Source organism: Microcaecilia unicolor, chromosome 1, assembly GCF_901765095.1.
Source record: "Microcaecilia unicolor chromosome 1, aMicUni1.1, whole genome shotgun sequence".
Lineage (NCBI taxonomy): Eukaryota > Metazoa > Chordata > Amphibia > Gymnophiona > Siphonopidae > Microcaecilia > Microcaecilia unicolor.
Genome location: NC_044031.1, coordinates 266,949,104 through 266,971,316, shown reverse-complemented (window position 1 = coordinate 266,971,316; position 22,213 = coordinate 266,949,104). Strand labels below are relative to the sequence as shown.

The 22,213-nt window shown below is 42.5% G+C and overlaps 1 protein-coding gene across 1 annotated transcript in view; it reads right to left on the bottom strand.

Moving 5' to 3' along the window:
- Positions 1–22,213, bottom strand: part of SH3BP5 (SH3 domain binding protein 5) — a 144,675-nt gene that overhangs the window by 9,112 nt on the left and 113,350 nt on the right. The window contains exon 7 of the mRNA XM_030206301.1: positions 15,621–15,840. Within this exon, the coding sequence (XP_030062161.1) occupies positions 15,621–15,840 (220 nt within the window). The remainder of the gene's footprint in view (positions 1–15,620; positions 15,841–22,213) is intronic.

Sequence of the window (22,213 nt, the reverse complement as noted above, 5' to 3'; positions counted from 1 at the left end):
ACTGCAAAAGAATCTTCATTCAGTAGTAATTTATTTCCATGCAAAAACATCCAAAAAGCAAAATGCTGCATGTATTTGAATTCTAAAACATGTTAATTAAAAAAAAAAACAGTGATGGGTTTTACTATTTTGAGTTTTCAAAAACTACAGAGAACGCTTCCTAATACTGGATTAACTGAATCTTTTTTTTGGCATCTAAAACTTAAAATAGAAGTGAAGCGCTGCTGAAGTGCGGTAAAATCTGATTTAATGGGTTTTAACGCCAGACTTTCCACACGTTAAGCCCAGATTATGGGTTCCTTTTACAAAGCAGCATTAGTGATTAGTGTGTGCTGAATGCAAAGAAGCCCATGGGAATTGAATGGGTTTCTTCGCATTCAGTGGGCCACTAATCGGTAGCACCACTTTGTAAACGGAGCCCTTAATGTGTCTCTTGTTTTTGCAAATTGTGTGCTAATCAGGGCTTTTTTTGAGAGGGTTCTGAGTATTGCCACCTTTTCCATTGTCTGCTAAAATTGACCCATAGTCCCCAAGTTTCAAATGAAAGAGCTCAGGCTCTCCACACCAAATTTTACCTTGTCATAGATTCTGTGACTGGTTGCAGGTGGCCTGGCTGTGGTGGGGTGGGTTCCTCAGTGATTACCCAACCCCTGAAGGGTGACCAGGCATATGAGTACCGGCACCTTTTTTGCTAGAAAAAATGCACTGGTGCTAATGTTCCCATTAGCACATGGTACCTGCAAAACATTAATGTGGGAGCAGTTAATGCCTCCTATTTAGAAAGCACGGAGTACTCCCACGTTAACTCTTGTGTTGTCCAGTTAGCAAGTGCTAATCATAACGCACAAGCCGGATAACACAGGAACGCCCACTCTCTGCCCATGATGCAACCCCTCCTAAAAATATATATTTTTTAAATTGAAAACACGCAGTTACTGCAGCACAAGGAGGCTAAATTTCTGCAGTAGCCTGCTAGCATGCACTAACTATGCATAAAGGACTTAACACCCTTTGGTAAAAAGGTCCCTATTTTATTTATTGCAACTCTCTATTTTATGCTAATTGTGACCTATTTTAAATTTCCTATAGTTACATTATCTCTTTTTTTCTTGCTTTATCTTTTTTTATACTGTTTATTATGAACAACCTTGATTACTGCCCTATCAAACAATAATAATAATTTAAAAAAAATAAACAAAAACACTTGGCCACCAGAGGATTTAAGTACATCTTTACCAGCATTTTAACACAGAATTTGTTGCAAAATGGTTAAAAGTAGCAGAGCAGGGCTCAAACCTTCTCTCTTAAGAGAAGGTTTGAGCCTTTCTGTCTTAACAGAAGGTTTGAGCCCTTTTGTCTTAACAGAAAAAGTTATTTTCTGTTCTTTGCCAGGAGTAACAGTGCTACTGACCTGAATTAGGTGTTAATTAAGGTACTGTGAGAAAGGTAGAATAATTATAAAGGTCACTATGGCACTCTGATTACCGTGTTAACTTTCAAAGGGTCTGTTTGAAGCAGTCCCCTTAGAATCAAAACTATATAGAGACAGAGTTGCCAACTCCATGACTTTACCACGGAGTTGGGTGGTTCTTTTACCTTCCCTGCTACCGAGTAGCGGGTGCTTAAGCTGCTTCCCGGATGTTGGGCGACCCATGTGCCCGAGTGAACTAGAATCATGTTAACGATGGCGATGTGTGCCATGCAGCGCAGGCGCTGCCGCTATATTGTGTCCCAGCCAGATAAGCTGTCCCTCCAATCTCCACACACCGCGATCACCGTGCCCATATTATAAATTTTTTTTAAATGCCCATGCCTGCCCCGGAGAGTTATTATGACTTTAATAAAAGTAAGAGTGGGAGATATGGAAATGCTGCTGCCTGCCCCTGCTGCTGACATCACTGGCATTCATGATGCTATTGGAGGAGCCCAGATGAGACTTGAATTTGAAATTCCTTGCTGTTTTTTTTTAAATATTTTATTATATTCAATATTCAAGCCCTATTTTAAAGCAACCAATAGTAAAGTGAGCTGGGACAATGACATCAGCAATCAGCTGTTAATCATTTCATGCTGTAGTCTTCAGTTAGGCCTGTTTGCTCACTATTTAAGCTGGCCCATGTGCTCAGTAGTTTCAATTATTTTTGGGCTACTTTTGGGCATGGATTGGGCTGAAAAACCTTTGGATACAAGGCTATTTTGGGGCTACTTTTTGGCACTGATTTAGCTGAAAAACTTTTGGAGACCTGGCAACCCTGAGGAAAGGTCCCAAGTAAACTTCTTTCTAAGAAGTTCTAAGAGAAGAGGACATTTCTCTGAGTAAGTGAACAGAAATGAAACAGAAAGTATGGTAGCATCACAGTACCAGATTACGCGCTACCATACTTTCTGTTTCATTTCTAAACAGTCTTTTAAAGACCAGCTTAAATCTACCTTTGAAGCGGTGTCATCAAGGACACATGTGAATATCAGAATATGTATCGAGACTCCTGAAGTAGGTACGTAGGTGCCGAAACATGGTACCGTATCAAGTTGTATTTAATAAACATCTATAACTTTGCTTCGGCGTCCTAAGTCTGTTTTTAAAGGGCCTGATGCAGTTCCCACTCCTTGTGTTTTGATGTAATGAAGAAGCAATAACTGGGGAAATCTTACCACTTAGTACCTTAAACACCATCATTAGTACTTTATATCAAAATTCGATATTCTACAGCTAACCAATGGAGGGTTACAAGTGATGGAGTAACATGTTCAAATTTAGATAATCCACATATTACTCATGCAACTGCATTTGGTGCCGACTGGAGAGATTTTTAAAAAATCTTTTAGGAATTCCCATCAGTAATCAAAGTGTGGGATGATAATACTTTGCACTACCATTCAAAAATTTCCTGGTGTTAAAAATTCCTTTAAACATCTAATGATTTTAAGTTTCAAGAAAATTGTCCCAATTATCTTAAGTATATGTTCTTGCATGGTGAGTGCCTAATCTAATATTACCCATAATGATTTAACTTTTTGAACAAATTGTATCTCCACATCTCTGATGGTACTAGATTTATGAAAAGACAGAATTGGAAAACTACTTAAAAGCATAATCTGAGTCTTATTCAGGTTCAATCTTAACTGACTAGTTTGTAGGCATTGATTTACCATATGTAAAGAAAGAATTTTTAAAACTCTATTGCCTTTGAGTAAGGTTGCTCAATTTTAAAACTGTACTGAATGTCATCAGCATAAATTCTATAATCAACCCCTAGAGTCCCAAGTAAAATGCACAATGATTTTAAAAAATGTTTAAAAAAGTAGCAGAGAGTGCCGTTCCACTAACAATTTTGGTTTGCTGTAGAGAAGGAGTGGCCTAGTGGTTAGAGTGGTGGACTTTGGTCCTGGGGAACTGGGTTCGATTCCCACTTCAGGCACAGGCAGCTCCTTGTGACTCTGGGCAAGTCACTTAACCCTCCATTGCCCCAGGTACAAATAAGTACCTGTATATAATATGTAAGCCACATTGAGCCTGCCATGCGTGGGAAAGCGCAGAGTACAAATGTAAAAAAAACATGAAGAATGTACAATACCTTTAAACTCCCTCACTCCTTCATGCCATACCCCAAAGGCAGAAGCCAGTGTTCGGTATGATTTTAAATCAATTGAATTGACAATTTAAAATCATTTTGCATAATTTTTTATTTGTATTTGAAATCATTTTTTTACCATGATTTAGATTTTAGATTTGAAATTACATATTTAAGTGATTTTGGCTCTTTTCGGTTATTAAACCAAAAATTGTTTGCTGATGGATGTTGATTTAATCTTAGGATTCATGAAATTACTACTGTGATGGTCAATAACACTGGCAAGTTCTAAACTCGAGCTTAAGCTACAAAGTCCGTAATCCCTATTTATATATTAATGTTTGCTATATATGGACTTGTAATTCACACGTTCATACTTATCAATATTGATGGATTAGTCCATAATGCTGTTCCATGACAATTACACTTAATAGTAGTACCCTGCCCTACCAATCTTCAATTTCAAATCATTCATTGACTGATTTTTATTTGAAATCCCAATGACTTACTGATTTTGATTTCAAATTCATTTTGTATTTAGTGATTTTGATTTGAAATCTTTGTCATAAATGATTTTACCCAACACTGGCAAAAACCTCCTGTGAGTAGTCAGCAACATGAAAATTAAAAGTGGAGGAAGACAAGTGTGGCCAAGTCCCACAGCTTAAATACAAATGAAATAATATGAAGACACAAATTTGCACGTCTAATTATGAGTGGATAGATTTGATGTGTACTTACACCATTTTTCAAAGTATGTGAGTATTGGCCCTCGAATCTATGTGTGCTATTATACAATTACAACAAAAAGAAGTGGAAAAAGAAACCAACTTCAAGAGATCAGTCCAAACACCAGGATAAGATGCTCCAAATACAGCTTTATTTGGACCCTACACGGTCCGTGTTTCGGCTTTAAAAAGCCTTCAACAGGGGTCAATCGATGAGTGCTCAATATTATACTGACTGATGATGGAGCGCATAAACAACTATCTCTTGATCGGGGGAGGTATACTGTCTCGTATCGACGATTTCAAAATGAAAATGTCAAAAAATATAATATTGAGCACTCATCGATTGACCCCTGATGAAGGCTTTTTAAAGCCAAAACATGGACAGGGTAGGGTCCAAATAAAGCTGTATTTGGAGCATCTTATCCTGGTGTTTGGACTGATCTCTTGAAGTTGGTTTCTTTTTCCACTTCTTTTTGTTGTTGTTGTTTTTTTGTGGAAAGTGTGAACCCCATCTTGTTCTTGCAATTATACAATTACCACCTGAAAGACCACCATGATCACTGATCCCTTTAAGCTGAGCGGGAGTCCTGCACCTACAGTCCTACCAGTGGGGGACGCTGTTTCACTACCACATTTTTAGTAGTGAGGGACAGGCAAGCTCTGTAGGACTCCAGGGAACCTGCCTGGCTCTAGCTACTGAAGACACAATTTTGAAGCACCACCTCTCCACTGGCAGTAATGCAGTTGAAAGATTTTCCCACTCAGCTTAGAGGGAACAGTAACCATGAAACCCATGGACAAATGTCTGGTAATTCTATCCCACAGGGTGTATCTGTCTGTTTTAACACACCCAAACCAAAGCTATGGCTCACAAGTGAGGAGGATAAAGGGTCATGATTATTATGGCACCATGCTTTAGAACAGCATGTTCACAGTCCTTCTCATTAATATTTCCATAAGATCTTTTGTCTGCTTCGACTATAGCCACAAAACCTTGCTAAAGATTATAGTGTTTACATCCTTCTGCAAAAGCTATTTGCATTCCCACATGAAAAGAGCAGTTCAGAAAAGGTCAAGCTCACTGGAGCACAGAAATACTAATTTTCTTAATATGAGTTAGAGCTCAGCAGTTACACAATAACAATAGCAATCTGCATTCCTACACCACCTTTCATTCTGACTAGCTCCTGGTACCATGCAAAAGCATGCATCCACCTGTCCCCACTGCCCTTGGGATCGATGGTCCAGTGCTGGAACTGTGTTTCATAAAGGCAAGGGTCAACAGAGATACACGAGAGCCGATGCAGAAAGCTGCACATAAGAGTTATGCACTGATGGCTGAGAACATGGCTTAAAATATAAATGTAATACAGTAAGCTAACCGTATGCAAATTTGAGTGCACAGAACTTGTGCACTAAATCAAGATGGGCACAGTGAACAAATGCACACAAGGTTCTTCATAGAGGGCAGCTAGTACTATGCAGTTGGTACAGCAAAACTAAAGTACTTGCAAACAAGTGCTGGAATGTTATTCTGTGGATAAAATATTAGCATCACAAACAATTCTTGTGCGTTAAATTTTTGCAATACTGATATTTATGCACAGACTAACATTCTAGCCAGTAGTGTAGCCAGAAACATCTCCCCTATCCCCCTATGCCACTACCACCGCAAACCCACCCACCCCCATACCTTAAAATCCTCTCAGCTTTAGTCTTCACCTGGCAGCTGCACTCAGAGGCTGCCTGCTGCCCGCTCCAGGACTTCCTCACTGAACCATTCCGCCCTTCAACAAACAGGAAGTTGCACCAGAAGGGGCGGGACGGTTTAGGAAGGAAGTCCCAGGCAGGCCATAGGCAGCCTCAGGACTGCCGAGAGGGGGGGGAAGGGACAAAATTCCCTGGGCCCAGGCCTCCAAGTGGGGGCCAGGCACCGGGGTCTCTCTCCTTCTCCTGGTCCTAGGCCGCCGGCGCTGCAGTCCCCAGTCTCACCTGCCCGCCCTTGGCTCTGTCGACAGCTCCTCTCTGTCCACTCTCACCTCCGTGTGAAAGCGGCAGATCGCCTCCCTTCGGGCCTTCCCTCACTGTGTCCCGCCCTCATCTGATGTAATGTCCTGTTTCCGTGAGGGCGGGGCACAGTGAGGGAGGGCCCGAAGGGAGGTGATCTGCCGCTTTCACATGGAGGTGAGGCGCTGCCGATTTGAATGCAGGGGGCCCGATGGCGGATGGAGGTGGACTGTCGACAGGGCTGGAGGGGGGGCAGGTGGAGACTGGGGACTGCGGTGCCGGCGGTCTGAGAGCAGGAGAGGGAGGCAACAGTGGTAGAGATTGGGGGGGCGACAGCGGCCCCGGGGGGCAGGGCGGTGACCTTGCCCTGGGCCCAGCTCAGTTTCTCGGCAGCCCTGGGCAACCTATAAGTGCCACTGCCTGAGTGAAGACTAAAACCAAGAGGATTTTAAGGTTGGGGGGGGGGAGGGATGAGTCTGATAGGATGTGTGTACGCCACTGATGCACATAGTTTAAATACGCCACTGCATTCCAGCACACGCACACTGTTTTTTTCTCCATGGACCTGTGCACAGAACCAACACCTCCTCTCTGTCTTAAAAAGTTGTGGCTGCTGTTATGCTCACATCAAAAATAAACTGCCATTTAATCGTCACAAACATCACTGTAGAAGAATGAGCTAACCCTTCTATGCCTCCTCAGACTTGCTGTTCAAGTTCTTGCATTGTGCTCACCTTTAAGCCTTCTGCATAGTTCTTTGCATTGGAGCTGGATAGTTAACAGCCTCATTTTATCATTCATTTTAATATGCTGTGCGCTGGTGTCTTCTGTGAGGTTTCATGCACAGTAAACTTCTGTACAAACCCTTCTCTCCTTTGTGGGCTCAAAATACTGAGCATAGGCACTGCATAAACCACATGCTTCCAGTTGCGCTAGCTTTCTGTATCGGCCGCATGGTGACCTAGACACTCAGGTTGTCAAGCATATGCATTGCCAGGGCTGTCAGAACTCTGCTACAGGCTTTCTCAACACTTTTGCTCATTATCTGTTCACCTGGCTGGCGATCTAGATGCACTAATTGGATGACAAACTGCTGACAAAATGCCAGCATATTGGGAAAAACTTTAAACAAGTTATTGATTTCAGAAATGTACGGGGGACTTGAAGGACATGCATATATGCAGAGTCAGCAGGAGACGGAAGATTCAAAATCTATAAATCAATAGGGTTTGACGGCATGCGCCAAGAAGTAAAGTGGGTGGACTAGATAGTTCTTAGAGTCCTTATATTTTCTGCCACCGTCTATGTTAAATTCAGGAACTCCAGAGACGTTCCTAAGTTGCATGCAGCTCTCTGCTTCAATCTAATGCTGGGCGTCCACATCTCAAAAAAGATATAGCAGAACTAGAAAAGGTTCAAAGAAGGGTGACAAAAATAATAATGGAGACAGAACCCCTTTCTTATGAAATAGGGTTAAACCAGGTTAGGGACTGAGAGAGGATATGATAGAAGTTTATAAAATCTTGAGTGGGAAGGAATGATTTGACAGGGGATGGTTACTTAACTTTCAAACATAAAAGCAAGAAGACACACGGTACCATGAAAGGACGAAACGATCAGTAGAAAGAAAACAGATCGTAGAGAGTATTTTTCAAGCAGTGCATAAGGGTGGGAGTCAAGGCAACTAACCTAGCGGGTTTCAAAAGAGGTTTGGGCAAGTTCCTGGAGGACAAGTCCAAAATAATTTATTAACCAAGTAGACGTCAAATGAGTTGAGAAACTGGAGCTACTTTTTGGGATCAGCTGGGCACTCGTAACCCAGACTGGCCACTGTCAGAGGCAGGATGCTGGCTCGATGGCCCTTGGTCTGATTCAGCATGGCTTTTCTTATGTTCAGCCTCTGAGCTATGCTAGTATCAGACAAAAAGACAAACAGAGTAGCTGCACATAGAAAAGAATGACACAGCACACATTTGATACTTATTATCTCCTGATGTTTGCTTCTGTTCTCTGGACTAATAAAAAGTGTTTTGTACCATGTGCCAAATAACACAAGCATCCTTCACATCCACGTTGTTACTTTTGTATTTTCAGTATGGCACTGTAATGATTTTTGCCACTAACAAGCATTCCCAGTAGCCATCCATCAAAAAGCTTCAAATGTATAATGTGTATGTGGACAGAACACACCGAACTACGTTAAGAATATATAATACCTTTAAACTCCCCGTGGATCACTCCTTTCTGCCACATTTCAAAGCTGCAAGGAAACTGCAGATTATAAAGCAGTTTTCCCTTCTTCTTACACAAAAATCATTGGAATGGTTTGATCATTATTTATGAGTATCGGGGGGGGGGGGGTGGATGCATGGATACAGCTAATAATCTAACACTCAGCTTCAGTGCCCCCAATTACGAATCAAGACAGCAGCGTGTTCCTGTATTAAAGCCTGTGTTTCAATGAAGGATGACTAATCCAGAAGCTCAGTCAAGCCCCTAAATCTCCATCCTTCCCTTGCCTTCTCCCTAAACCATAACCTTCCTGGTGGATTACAGTTCTGCAGTGTCACATGAGCTTCACTCACACTATGAACCAATTCCACCAAACCTGTGATCTGTGTTCTCTTACAGTCGGCATGTTTAGTATTTACTGGAACTTGAGAAGATAAGCACGGTACACTCTGGGAACCACTGACACCAGCTGCTCCCGGGAAAAACACTCCCAGTTCACATTATCATCAAAAGGTTGGGGCTTAGGCAGATCATTTTAAAAAGTGCAATGCCAAAAAGAGACAAACAGAGCGAGAGAGAACGTAAACAGCAGTAAAAAACAAAAACACAATGTGAGAAGCTGCCAAGAGCAAACATCAGAGAAGCTTTGGTGAATAAAATACAAAAATGGTGGGGGTATGCCTGCTAATGCATTCCATATGCGGAAGGTCTCTGATTTTATTCAGAGGATTGCTTTTTTGGACCTTTGCAAGGCAGAGACTCCGCTGGAATGGGCGGTGAATGGGGAAGTGGTCGGGGTTGCATCTCCCGTTTATACAAGGCTCTGATCCAACAAGATGCACCTCCAATTAAATATATTCCGTTATGGGAAACAGCTTTAGGTGGTGGATATACTTAGCGGGAATGGGAGAGGATCTTTACCCGGTTACCGAAGGTGTCTGTGGCTAGCAATATGGTGGAAAATGGGTATCAAATGCTATATATGTGGTATCTTACCCGGACCATCTCCATATCATCTATCCCACTGTCTCTGCCTTATGCTGCCGTGGGTGTGGTGATGGAGGGACATTTCTTCTTGCATGGTGAACCTGTCCACAGGCAAAGGTTTATTGGGCTACGGTGTTTGCCTTGATCACCGAGATACTTGACATTCCCCTATCACCTACAATGGGGTGTGCTTTGCTCAATATAAAGCCTCCAGAGTTACCTGCCAAATATTGCAAATTGACTTTTCACTTGGTGACTGCTGGCAGACTTGCACTCGCAGCAACCTGCAAGCAGATTAAGCCACCTACACGACAACACCTGCTACTGAAAGTTGACTTTGTTTGCCAGATTACTAAACTTACTGCCCTTTGGTGCAATAAATTGAGGAACCTTTTTACAGTTTGGAAACCATACACTGCCTGGAGAGAGAGGCTTGATGGCTGATGAGATATATAATGATTTTCTCATGTGGGCTTTTATCATTTTCCCCTGTTTTCTCATATTCAGACTGATGACCTTTAGTGGGTACGGTTGGATGTTGGGGGAGAGCTCTTTGGGGGGGGGGGTGTTGAGCACCTTGTGCAGTGTCTGGCTTCTTTACTGCCTTGTACTAAAGAGTGATGGTATAACCTTGGCGTTGCTTGACACAATTGTGTGTTCAGTGTTATTTTTTCTCATGTACTGCTCAATTTGATTACTGTTTTACTGTTGGGGTAAATACTCAACTGGTGGTGGTCAGTGTTTTTTCTGGCTGCTACTTGTATTATCCATGGATATACAATGCTGAGCTATGTCCAGGCACCCGCACTGAATATTCGGGCATATGCAGCCGGCTGAAATGCAATATTCAACACTTAACCGCATAAGATGAAACCACATAAAGACAGAACTTTGTTTTATGCAGTCATAAGAACACAAGAGTAGCCATACTGGGTCAGACCCATGGTCCATCTCACCCAGTATCCTATTTTCCAAACAGTGGCCAAGCCAGGTCACAAGTACCTGGCAGAAACCCAAATCGTGGCAACATTCCATGTAGAACTCCAAAGAATAGCAAGATTCTGGAATCCTAAAGAGTTACAAGATTCCACGTAGAATCTCAAAGAGTAGCAGCATTCCATACTACAAATCCCAGGGCAAGCAGTTGCTTCCCATGTCTGTCTCAATAGCAGACTAAAGACAGTCCTATTTATGAAGGTACCTTATGCTGAATATCGGCACAACCGTATAAGTGCCAACTCTGCTCCTGAACTGCCCACAAATTAGCTGGTTTTGGCTTAGGCGCTATCTGCAGATATTCAGCAGAACTAACCGGTTAAGTGCCAAAGAATATCTGCGGCTAGCCCAAGGCCATGCACTTTAGATGGCCAGGGTCCTTCTCCTGGCCATTTTCAATCACTTTGAATATCAATCTGATGCCACTTCTCTGCTAGGACTCCTTCTGCCAGTACTGCTGAGGCATCTGAATCACCAATGTTTGAACTTCTCTAAAGTGACTGGCAAGTCGGTCTTGGATATTTTAAAGAACGTTTTGTCAGACGTTCTGCATATCCCAGCAGAAACAGGCCTCTCTGCCCCCAGTGAATAAAGTTTATTTTATACGAGGTAGGAAGGAGCTGAGATTTCCCAGGGAGAATGACAGGTGGAAGCGCCATTAACTGCAACTAAGCTTAGATATGACTGCCTTGTCAGAATCATCTGTGAGATAGGGGCAACTTTACTAGTGTCACTTGTTTTTGAGTGAGATTTGAATACGTTAAGGCATCATTATTTCATGAATTCTCAGGTTCTGTTTTTGGAACAAAGAGTTGGGATATTTCCAGATGTGGCAAGAGCGACAGAGGAAAGGTAAAAACTGTTTCTTGCTATGTGCTGAGGCTTGTGCCCTCAGTGCTTCTTTTTCCTATGCTATTCTTATAAAGGCATAATTATACATTGTGTTACATATCTTTTCCTTGCTCATGAACAATTGTCATTTTTCTTGGATGCTAAGAAGCTCACTGGTACTTTACAGGTTGAGGGGGCGGGGAAGGAAGGTTGATACTCTTAGTTGTTATCCACGTTGCTCTAATGCCATTTTCTCCCCTCTCAAATAATGTATTGTGGTCTACTGAAATCAAGGATTTGACAAAGTTTTTGTTGTTGTTGTTGTTTGTTTAATTTGGTTGCTGTATTTTATTTGTTTTGGTTGCTGTATTTTATTTCTGTGATTTTTTGGCATTATTGCAAGGTTCTCTTGCAAATTATTTTTTAAATGTAATAAAGTAGGAAAAAAAAGCCATGGACCTCAAAATCAAGGCATCATGGTCAGTGCATGAAAACCAAGCAAAAAGGAAGAGATTGTAGTACCATCTGTTCTACTTCGAGTTACCTTTAAAACTACCCTGGGCCTGAGTACTTAAAGAATAAGTTAGCCCTTTACACACACACCTCTAAGATCCTCTCAAGGATCATAGCTATCTGTCCCCTCATCAAAAGAAACTGTACAATGTTTTACCTCTCACATTCAGGAACTTAGTTCCAGAGGGGCTATGTATAACTCGGGACTGTCACTACTTCAGGAAGCAGGTGAAAGCCTGGCTCTTCTCACAAGCCTTTAATACATAGTGTGACTGACTATGCACCACGCTGCACCTACACACACTATAACTTAGACCTCTTCTTCATATCTTGTTTAACTGTACAAAGAGAACTTGACCCGCGTTTGGCCACCCATCTATTTATCCCAACTGACTCTGTACCACCCATCTTGTCCCCATCTATATATCTGCACTTGGCCCCTCAACTACACGGTAAGCTGTATTGTAGAAAAGCATTAGCATTATAGCTATGTTATTTGAATATTCTAATGCGTGCTTATTAGATGTTTCATTAATATTAGGCGTAATTAAACTCTGGAATTCGTTGCCGGAGAACATGGTGAAGGCGATTAGCTTGGCAGAGTTTTAAAAGGGGTTAGACGGTTTCCTAAAGGACAAGTCCATAAACCGCTACTAAATGGACTTGGGAAAAATCCACAATTCCAGGAATAACATGTATAGAATGTTTGTACGTTTGGGAAGCTTGCCAGGTGCCCTTGGCCTGGATTGGCCGCTGTCGTGGACAGGATGCTGGGCTCGATGGACCCTTGGTCTTTTCCCAGAGTGGCATTACTTATGTACTTATGACATTGTATTATATCTCTGTTATTTGAATTTCAGTGCTGTTAAATGTGTATATTTTTGATCCTGTTTCATGGTAACCCTATTAGGTTTTAATTTGCTGTTCTCAAGTTTACCTCATTTATTGTATTTATGTTTATACTTGGCTATTTTTACTATTGTTATGCTGTTAACAAAACTGTAAATTTTATGTTCAACTGTACCTGCTATACACCACTTTGGTTGAATCTCTTTATAAAGGCAGCTAATAAATCCCAATAAATAAATAAGCGATGCATGCTGAACAAAGCCCTGCCTGTGAAACAGTTCCCGCAGCTCCAGGACAGCACATTCATCTTTCATCTTCACTCAGGTCCATAAAGCAAAAAGCAGCAAGCTGGTGACATGGCAACAGAAGAGCAGCTGTGCAGGAAGTCTGAAGGCAGAGATTAGATTGAAGAAATACTGCTCCCCGGGCACTCGTTGCTCATAAGATGGGCCATCGGTCACTGTGGTATCTGTATTAGTTCAGCTACGATCACGGCAATACTGACAGCTGCATTACAAGGCATCAGAGTAACCATCACATTACCATGATGGCTCATGAAGCAATAAAAACTAGTGAATGTGATGTTATCAAAGAAAGCAGCTGCTCATCTGCCTCTGCGGACGAGAAAGTCAGATACTAGAGGCACCAATCAAAGACAAGGGGTATAATATGAGAAAGGGCAAAAAAGTACATAAAACACACCCCTTTTTCTGCTAAATTTTGTGTATTTATTGTTTATTAAAACTTTACCAAAATAAGGGGTATGTTCCACATGGCACTATGGCTTAGAAAACCTCAGCGTGAATAAATTGTACAAACTGTGGAGCAAATATTCAGCCAGCAGCAGTCAGTGGGTTTTTTTTGGCCACCGCTGACATTACCCCCAGATTTTCAATGCTGGGCCATGTCCAGGCCCCAGTGCTGAATATCCAGGCATATGTGGCTGGATAACATTTATGCGGTTCAGCACAACCACACAGGGCCGCCGAGAGGGGGGGGCAGGGGGGACAAAATTCCCCGGGCCCGGGCCTCCAAGGGGGTCCCAGCGCCTCAGTCCCCTCCATCCGCCCCCCTCCGTCCACCACCGGGCCGGGCCCCCCTGAATTCAAATCATGGCGCCTCACCTCAACCTCTCTCCGTGTGAAAGAAGTGCAGCAGCGGCAGTCTGCAGATCGTCTCCCTTCGGGCCTTTCCTCCCTGTGTCCCGCCCTCGTCTGACGTAACTTGCGCGAGAGCAGGACACAGGGAGGGAAGGGCCGAAGGGAGGCGATCTGCAGACTGCCGCTGCTGCACTTCTTTCACACAGAGCAAGGTCAAGGTGAGGCAATATGATTTGAATTCAGGGGGGCCCGGTGGTGGACGGAGGGGGGCAGCGACGACGGCGACCTCGGGTGGGCGGGGCCACGGGGGCGGCCTTGCCCCGAGCCCGGCCCAGTCTCTTGGTGGCCCTGCAACCACATAAGGTGAACCACAAAGACAGGACTACACTTATGCGGTGAACTGCTGAATCTCAGCACATCACCACGTAAGTGCTGCCCCTGTCCCCAGACTGCACACAAATGGCGCCCCTCTGGGGCCTAACGGTACTATGTAAGCCACATTGAGCCTGCAAATAGGTGGGAAAATGTGGGATACATATGCAACAAATAAATAAATAAAATAGCTGGTTAAGCGCTGAATATCACACTTAACTGACCACAGTGTAGCCGGCTCCATAAATCCGGGAATTCAACGCCAGAGCCCAGACATGGCATGTAAGGAGAAGCTTTCTGAAATCACTTTGGTGCACTTTCACTGGCTGATCTCATTCCTTTTACAGAGGATGTTGTATGTATAGATGACAATTTTAACCTGGAACTGGATCTGTGTCTTGATAGCATCCCTATAACTACGCCATTTCTAAGAAAACGTCTGCCCTTTTTTTTTTGAGATGCATCGAAGAAAATAATTTTGTTATGAATGGAGAGACATGCATACTCCAAGGCAGTGGTTCTCAAACCAGGCAGGTTTTCACAATAGTCTTAAATAAATAAATTAATTAATTAATACATTTGCAATAGATAAATCTGCATAGTGGAGGTAGGGCATGCAAATTTATCTCATGCAAATTTTTGTGGATATCCTGAAAACCTGACTGGCTAGGCGTGTCCCAAGGACTAGGTTGAAAACCTCTACTTCAAGGCCAAAAATTATTCTCTCTGTTCTCCACAATATATTTCCCACTCAAGACTAAATATTGAGTTTATGGACAATGGTACCGTTTCCACAGTGCACGGCACCTTGAAACTACTGCCAGCCCAATGCGGGTGCCGGCGATAGTTCCACCCCCGGCACGCGCTATTTTCCAGCAATAGCGAAAATATTAAAAAATATTTCTGCAGGGTTTACCCAGTGGTAATCAGACAGTGTCACAAGCTGCCCGGTTACCACCGGGTTAGTGCAGAAGCCCTTACCGCCACCACAATGTATGGTGGTAAGTGCCCACCCGATATGGCCACATGGCAAGTGCAAACTTACCGCATGGCCGTTTTTTTGACCTCTCTACCCACTGCGGTAAAAGGGGCCCTGGTGCGCAGCAAAAATGGCCGCTGCCACTAGCACAAGCCCCCTTTTACTGCAGCTTAGTATAAGGGCCCCTTAGTCTGGCCATGCACCAGTCACTTGTCTATGGATACTTATTGAGCTGTGAGGTTTCTTCTCCTGCGTTGGATTATAATAAGCCTTACAAAGGATATCATGAGAGTTTCTCCTTTCGTTCTTTTTATATAATGAAATGTCAGGTCCTGGGCATATATTTTTGTTTTTAGAACACGACAGCTTTTGACACACATCTCTTCGTTTTCAAATTCAATTTTACGCAATGCAAGCATTGTAAAGATGCTGAATTACCAAAACTACTTACTGGATATAGTATCTGGCTCTAGTTTGCAAACTGAAAGGTCTTCTATTGAGGCACTGCTGCCTTCTGCACCCACCCCACATTCCCTGGGGCCCATGGTTGTGGATCTCCGTTTCTCATGGATTTCATCCGAGATCATCTCCAAATTCCTCAGGGCTGTTTTGTACTCTCCTTTTGCCAAAGACAGCTTAGCTTGAAGTTCATCTACAATCTTCTTTAATTGCTAGTAAGAAACATATAATAAATTAGACCTCAAATCACCACGTGAACATGTACAAGGAGAGCAACTTCCATACTTCCCAAGGTGCTCATAGGCTCAGGATTTCATTGCAGCCATGGGTCTAAAATCTCATTTCCAAAGGGAAACTCAATGCAGAGCTTTTCCTTGGAAAATGACCGGTGGCGCATATACCTAGAGTACTTCTGTACTCACATACTTTACACCTGCATTGAAACAGATCGCAAAGTATGGGATGATTTCAAAATACAATCACCTCATCTACTTTCCCTGCTCAATCTGCCCATGTTTTTATGTGGGTAAAATGTACTTTTACCTACACGCAGTGGGGGGGGGGGGATTTCTATCCATGTTTGTAGACAGACAAACATGTATCTACCCTCATAAAATCTTTTGAGTATCATTCCCAAAATACCCTCTCTTCAAAGATACACTTCAGAGACATTCTACTTTCTGTGGTAAAACATTTCACCAACTGCTCCAGGTCAGTTACAGTTTCGGACGCAAATAATTACACTTAACTTATATTAATATCAATTTCAAAGTTTGTTCATGCCCCCCCCTATTTTGGGCAGCAGCAACATAGTGGTGCTTCACACTATATGGGAGAAGGCAATGGCAAGCAAACCACAAGGTGGGGGATACCCCTCTGCGCGGTCGCTAATTGTCGGTTAGACTCAGGGCACATCTGGGGCTGGAAAAGTTTGCAAGTCTTAAGTTTATAAAAGCAAACTGAAATACTACTCTGAATGTCTAAAGGCAACAGACTGCTCAGGGAACCTAGCTGGGTGGCATATGTTTCAAAACTCCTTCACCTAGTTTCACTTATGATAAAATCAGTACAGTAAACAGATGCATATTTCCATTCTTGGTCTGCTGAAGTTAGTATGTTATTGCAAGAGAGTTGTGAATGTAAAATAAAACAAGTTGCTAGGGCAATGGAAGGTTTGTTGCAATCTTCCTTTATCCAGCCAGAGAAAGATATATGGAAAGACAGAAAGAAGGCTACAATGCCCAGCTCAAAATTAAAAGAGTTTCTTCACATTTTTGAAGCACACTCAAAATATTAAGGCTCCTATTTACTGACATTTGCTAAGGTTTTGTGTTCAGCACATATTAACTGCAAAAGATAAGGGTTAGTAGGTGCAAGCCTTCTGTGGTAATTGATGGGGGCATTTCTAGCATTTTTTGGAAGAGGACAAGTTCACTACTGTACATTAAGGGGGTGATTCTCTACAGGTCGCCAAAATGTTAGGTGGTGGGATGAACATAAGAGTAGCCATACTGGGTCAGACCAATGGCCCTCTAGCCCAGTATCCTGTTTCCAAACAGTGGCCAAGCCAGGTCACAAGTACCTGGCAGAAGACCAAATCGTGGCAACATTACATGCTACAATTATGAACTTTTTCTCCAGGAACTTGTCCAAACCTTTTAAAAACCCAGATACCCTAACCACCTTTACCACATCCAACGGCAAAGAGTTCCAGAGCTTAACTACTCGTTGAGTGAAAACATATTTCCTCCTATTTGGTTTAAAAGTATTTCCATGTAACTTCCTTGAGTGTCCTCTAGTCTTTGTACTTTTCGAATGTGTAAAAAATCGATTTATTTCTACGCGTTTTGCACCACTCGGGATTTTGTAGACCTCAATCATATCTCCCCTCATCTGTCTCTTTTACAAGCTAAACAGCCATAACTTCTTTAGCCTTTCTTCATACGAGAGGAGTTCCATACCCTTTATCATTTTGGTCGCTCTTCTTTGAACCGTTTCTAATTCTGCTATATCTTTTTTGAGATATGGCGACCAGAACTGAACACAATACTCAAGGTGCAGACGCACCATGGAGCGATATAGAGGCATTATAGTATTTTTGGACTTCTTCACCATTCCTTTCCTAATAATTCCTAGCATCCTGTTTGCTTTTTTGGCTGCCGCAGATGATTTCAGCGTATTATCTACAACGTCACCTAGATCTTTTTCTTGCGTGCTGACCCCTAAGGTGGACCCTAACATCAAGTAACTATGAATCGGATTATTCTTTCCAAAGTGCATCACCTTGCATTTGTCCACAGTAAATTTCATCTGCCATTTGAATGCCCAGTCTTCCAATTTTCTAAGGTCTTCCTGCAATATTTCACAGTCTGCATGTGTGTTAACAACCTTGAATAGTTTTGTGTCATCTACAAATTTAATCACCTCACTCGTTGTTCTGATTTCCATATCATTTATAAAATATGTTAAATAGCACTGGTCCCAGTACTGATCCTTGTGGCACTCCACTGTTCACCCTCCTCCATTGAGAGAAATGACCATTTAACCCTACCCTCTTTTTTTTTCTCCTATAACCAATTCCTAATCCACACCGGAACCTTACCTCCTATCCCATGACTCTTTTTTTCTCAGGAGTCTCTCATGAGGAACTTTATCAAAAGCTTTCTGAAATTCAAGATACACTACATCAACCGGCTCACATTTATCCAAATGTTTATTCACACCACTGCCATTATAAAATTATATGCTAACATTTAGTTGGAGCAGCAAACAGGGCAAAGACCTCTACGAAAAAGTCAGGCAGAACAAAGTAAAGTAAAAGTTGACCCAATGACAAACCAACGTAGGAAGTGTTGCTTAGAAAACTTTATTGAAGGAATGAAATTGAGGTTGAGTTTCTGTTCTGTATTACGTTGACAACCATTGCTCTGATTTTGTTGCCGTTTACCCATCTTGACTTACAAAGAACTCTGGTGACCCCTGAGGTAGGCGGTTTGTGTCTGCTGAAACACGGCCTGTGTCAATTCAAGTGTCTGGTGCCTTCAATAAAGTTTCCTAAGCAACACTTCCTATGTTGGTTTGTCATTGGGTCAAACAACATTTAGGTGGAGTCATTTATACCATGTCAATGGCTGGTGTAACTATCTGCATAACTGCCAATATTCTATAACGTTAGCATGTAAGTTTTGGGCACACCCCTGACCCCCTATGCCCCTCCCATGTCCACACCTCCTTGCAGTTATGCATTATCTACTTTGCACTCGAAGGTTATAGAATACCAACTAAATGCAGTTACATGTGAAACTGCAAATTAGTGCCAGTTAACAACAAGAACCACCAATAACTGGTTGTTAGTGCCAATTAGCAGCTAACTTGTCAATTAAGTTACATGTATAACTGTAGGCACCTGTGTACACAATTTTGTGCACTAACCCCTGGATTCTATATAGGTCATTCAAATTTGGGCACACAGGGCAGATGCGTATGCAAATTAATTAGTTAATGGGCAGGTCATGAGCGGGTCAGAGGCATTCCAAAACTTTAGGCACAGTGTTATAGAATACTGGAGTCGCGCACCAGGATTTACACCTGGTTTCAGCAGACATAAGTTCTTGTGCCCAAAGTTGAGCATGTGAATTTGCACTAAGCACTATATGGAGTGGAGGAGTGGCCTAGTGGTTAGAGCACCGGTCTTGCAATCCTGAGGGGGCCAGTTCAAACCCCACTGCTGCTCTTTGTGATCTTGGGCAAGTCACTTAACCCTCCATTGCCTCAGGTACAAACTTAGATTGTGAGCCCTCCTGGGACAGAGAAATATCCAGAGTACCTGAATGTAACTCACCTTGAGCTACTACTGAAAAAGGTGTGAGCAAAATCTAAAAATAGATAAATATTAAAGGTGCTTAGTCTGGAGCACCCTTTATAAAATAGTGTTTGATGTGGATTCTTCCCAGTGCCATATATTTACTGAATCTGGCCCCAAGCATAAAATTGTACACACAAGATTATAGAGTGAGGGGGTAAAGGGTCAATTAAAGAAATGCTGCATAAAGCTAGATGCCAACACACTAAATGCAAATTCTATAATGGCATTGATGTACTTTAATTATCGTTATAGAATACCAGTGTTCAGTCGGCATTTACATGCCAATATGTATGTGCGAGCATTTACGCCATGTCAATAGCTGGCCTAATTAATGGTATCCCTTACACATATAACTGCTTGTATTCTAAAAGCTATACATGCCCATGGGATCTGTCTCATGCGCATGGGACCTTTTCACAAATAGATTATTTCTTGTTGTGTTTGGGTTTCTTTCATGCAGTGGCGGAGGAGCAGATTAGTGAGATAATGGTGTCTGACCATGCCCCCATTATGTTAGATCTTGTAGCGGCACCTTATTATCAAAACATGCTGCCTGGCACTTCCCCACTTATTTAGCTTGGGATACGGAGTTTTGTAAGTTTCTTCAGGGGAGGTGGGAGACTTTCTACCAACACAATGGTCAACATTGCGATGATCCAATTCTATTCTGGGACTCTGCTAAAGCAGTTCTCCATGGGGAGGTGATAATCTTTACTAAAGCCAGAAATAAGCGCATTGCCTCTCAAATAATCACCTCTGAGAGAGCACTGCATTGGGTGTGCACAGCGTACACAAAAACCCCCATCTGCTGCTCACAAAGAGACCTATTTGGCAGCCCAGGCCACCTTGAATTCCCTTTTACACACTAGAACTCAAAGATAGCTACTAAGTACCGTTTTTATCGTTTCAGGAACAACCAGATAAACTACTGGCTCGTCTTCATAACACTTGGCAGTGGAGGCAGCCAATTCTCACTCTTAAGCAACCAGGTGGCTCAAGGACCTCTAACCTATCCTCTTTCTCTCTTGGGGCAGGTTAGTCTCTTTAATATGTTTTTGGCACCATGCTGGTTGTATGGGTTTCAAATGTTTCCCTTATATTTGAAAGCTAAAGGTGAAAAACAACTGAATGCTCTGTTGCAACACTACTTGTGGCAGGGGCAGCATCCCAGACTTCCTCTCAAGGTAGCAGTTCTGCCACAGGACAGAGGGGGTCTGGAACTCCTATGTATTTGCTTTCTTACCATAAGTTGTGGTATGTGTCATTTAAATGACTGGTTAATACAGCCTATTTTACTTGTACCCCCTTGGAGTTGGATTTGCTTGGGCACATTAGTGATTATCTACATGCATCTTCAATGATCATGTGCATTTTCGGCCACTCCGCACTACCTGGCACTGGTTATGTAAATTTAATCAGATGGAGCCTACGGTCACCCCTCTGCTATTGATCCATAACAATCAGGCGTTCTTGCCTGGAATGGACTTGAAATTCTTGGCCAACTGGGCGATGAAAGGAGTACAATACCTTCATCAAATGCTTCAAGATGATGGCACCCCAAAGCTGTTTGACATGTTAAACACTGAATCTCACCTGTCTCGTAAGGAGACATTCTCTTATCTGCAACTGTGGCATTATTTAGCTATCCTGGATCGAACCAAGCTCACTGGAGAGGTATATGAGACTTTGGACACTGCCTCGACTTTGGAATCTCAGTGGAAGGTTCCCCTCACTTTTCATCATCGTCTCTTAAAAGATAGTAACACATCACCCAACTTTGAACACTTTGGATGTGCCTGGGCAGCTAATTGGGTGTTCCTGTGCCGGGCAGGCTGTCTCCTGGCTGGGATTAAACGGCTGCATACTTTTACGGATCATGTGCTTAACTGGGAGTTCCAATATAAAATCAATATGTGATTGTACTACTCTCCTAAATGTGCTCATTTGATACAGATTTGCGCTACAGCGGTATGTCCTAGATGTGGCCATATGGAGGCCTCCCTGGGTCATATGTTGTGGACATGTCTTTTGATCCGGCCCTTCTGGCAGAGGCTGCTTGCTTTTACTTCTTGTAGTTGGCATGCCTTGGTGCCAGCATCCCCATGTATGCTTTTTGGACGGATGCCCCAGTTCACTTTTTTTAGCTGAGGTGCAGCTCAGTATCTGCAATGGACAACTTTAATGGCTCTAAAGGCGATCCTGCAATCCTGGTGATTCTGAGACACCTCTACTGAACAACAATGGCACACATTAATAATGATTCAAGTTCTTACTTTGGAACTGTGCTGTGCGTCGTCTCTCACCTCCCCAGTGGGGCGCCAGTTTCAGGACACCTGGGAATATTTTTGGACTACTCTCACCCATGCTGCACGTACTATAATTCTGAATTGCTGAAGTCTCTCTCTGTTTTGATTTGCCAGTTGTTCATTAGGAGTTGGAGGTTATTGTCCTGTCTCCTGAGAAGGGAGGGGGTAATGTGGTGGTTATCAAAAATTTTAATGCGTCTTTGGATTCTTGTTCTTGCTATGCCAGCCTGTTCCCTTTGTTGGCCTACTGATATTTGTATGTTCTTGTTGGTTGCCACTTGATAAAAATGATTTAATTTATTAAAAAATAGAAGCCTCAGTTTGCTAACATGGTTTTAGCATAATTTTCGCATTTTTTTTTAACTTGAAAAGTGATATTAATTTTGAAGTGACCATATAGATGTCTGTCTGGCT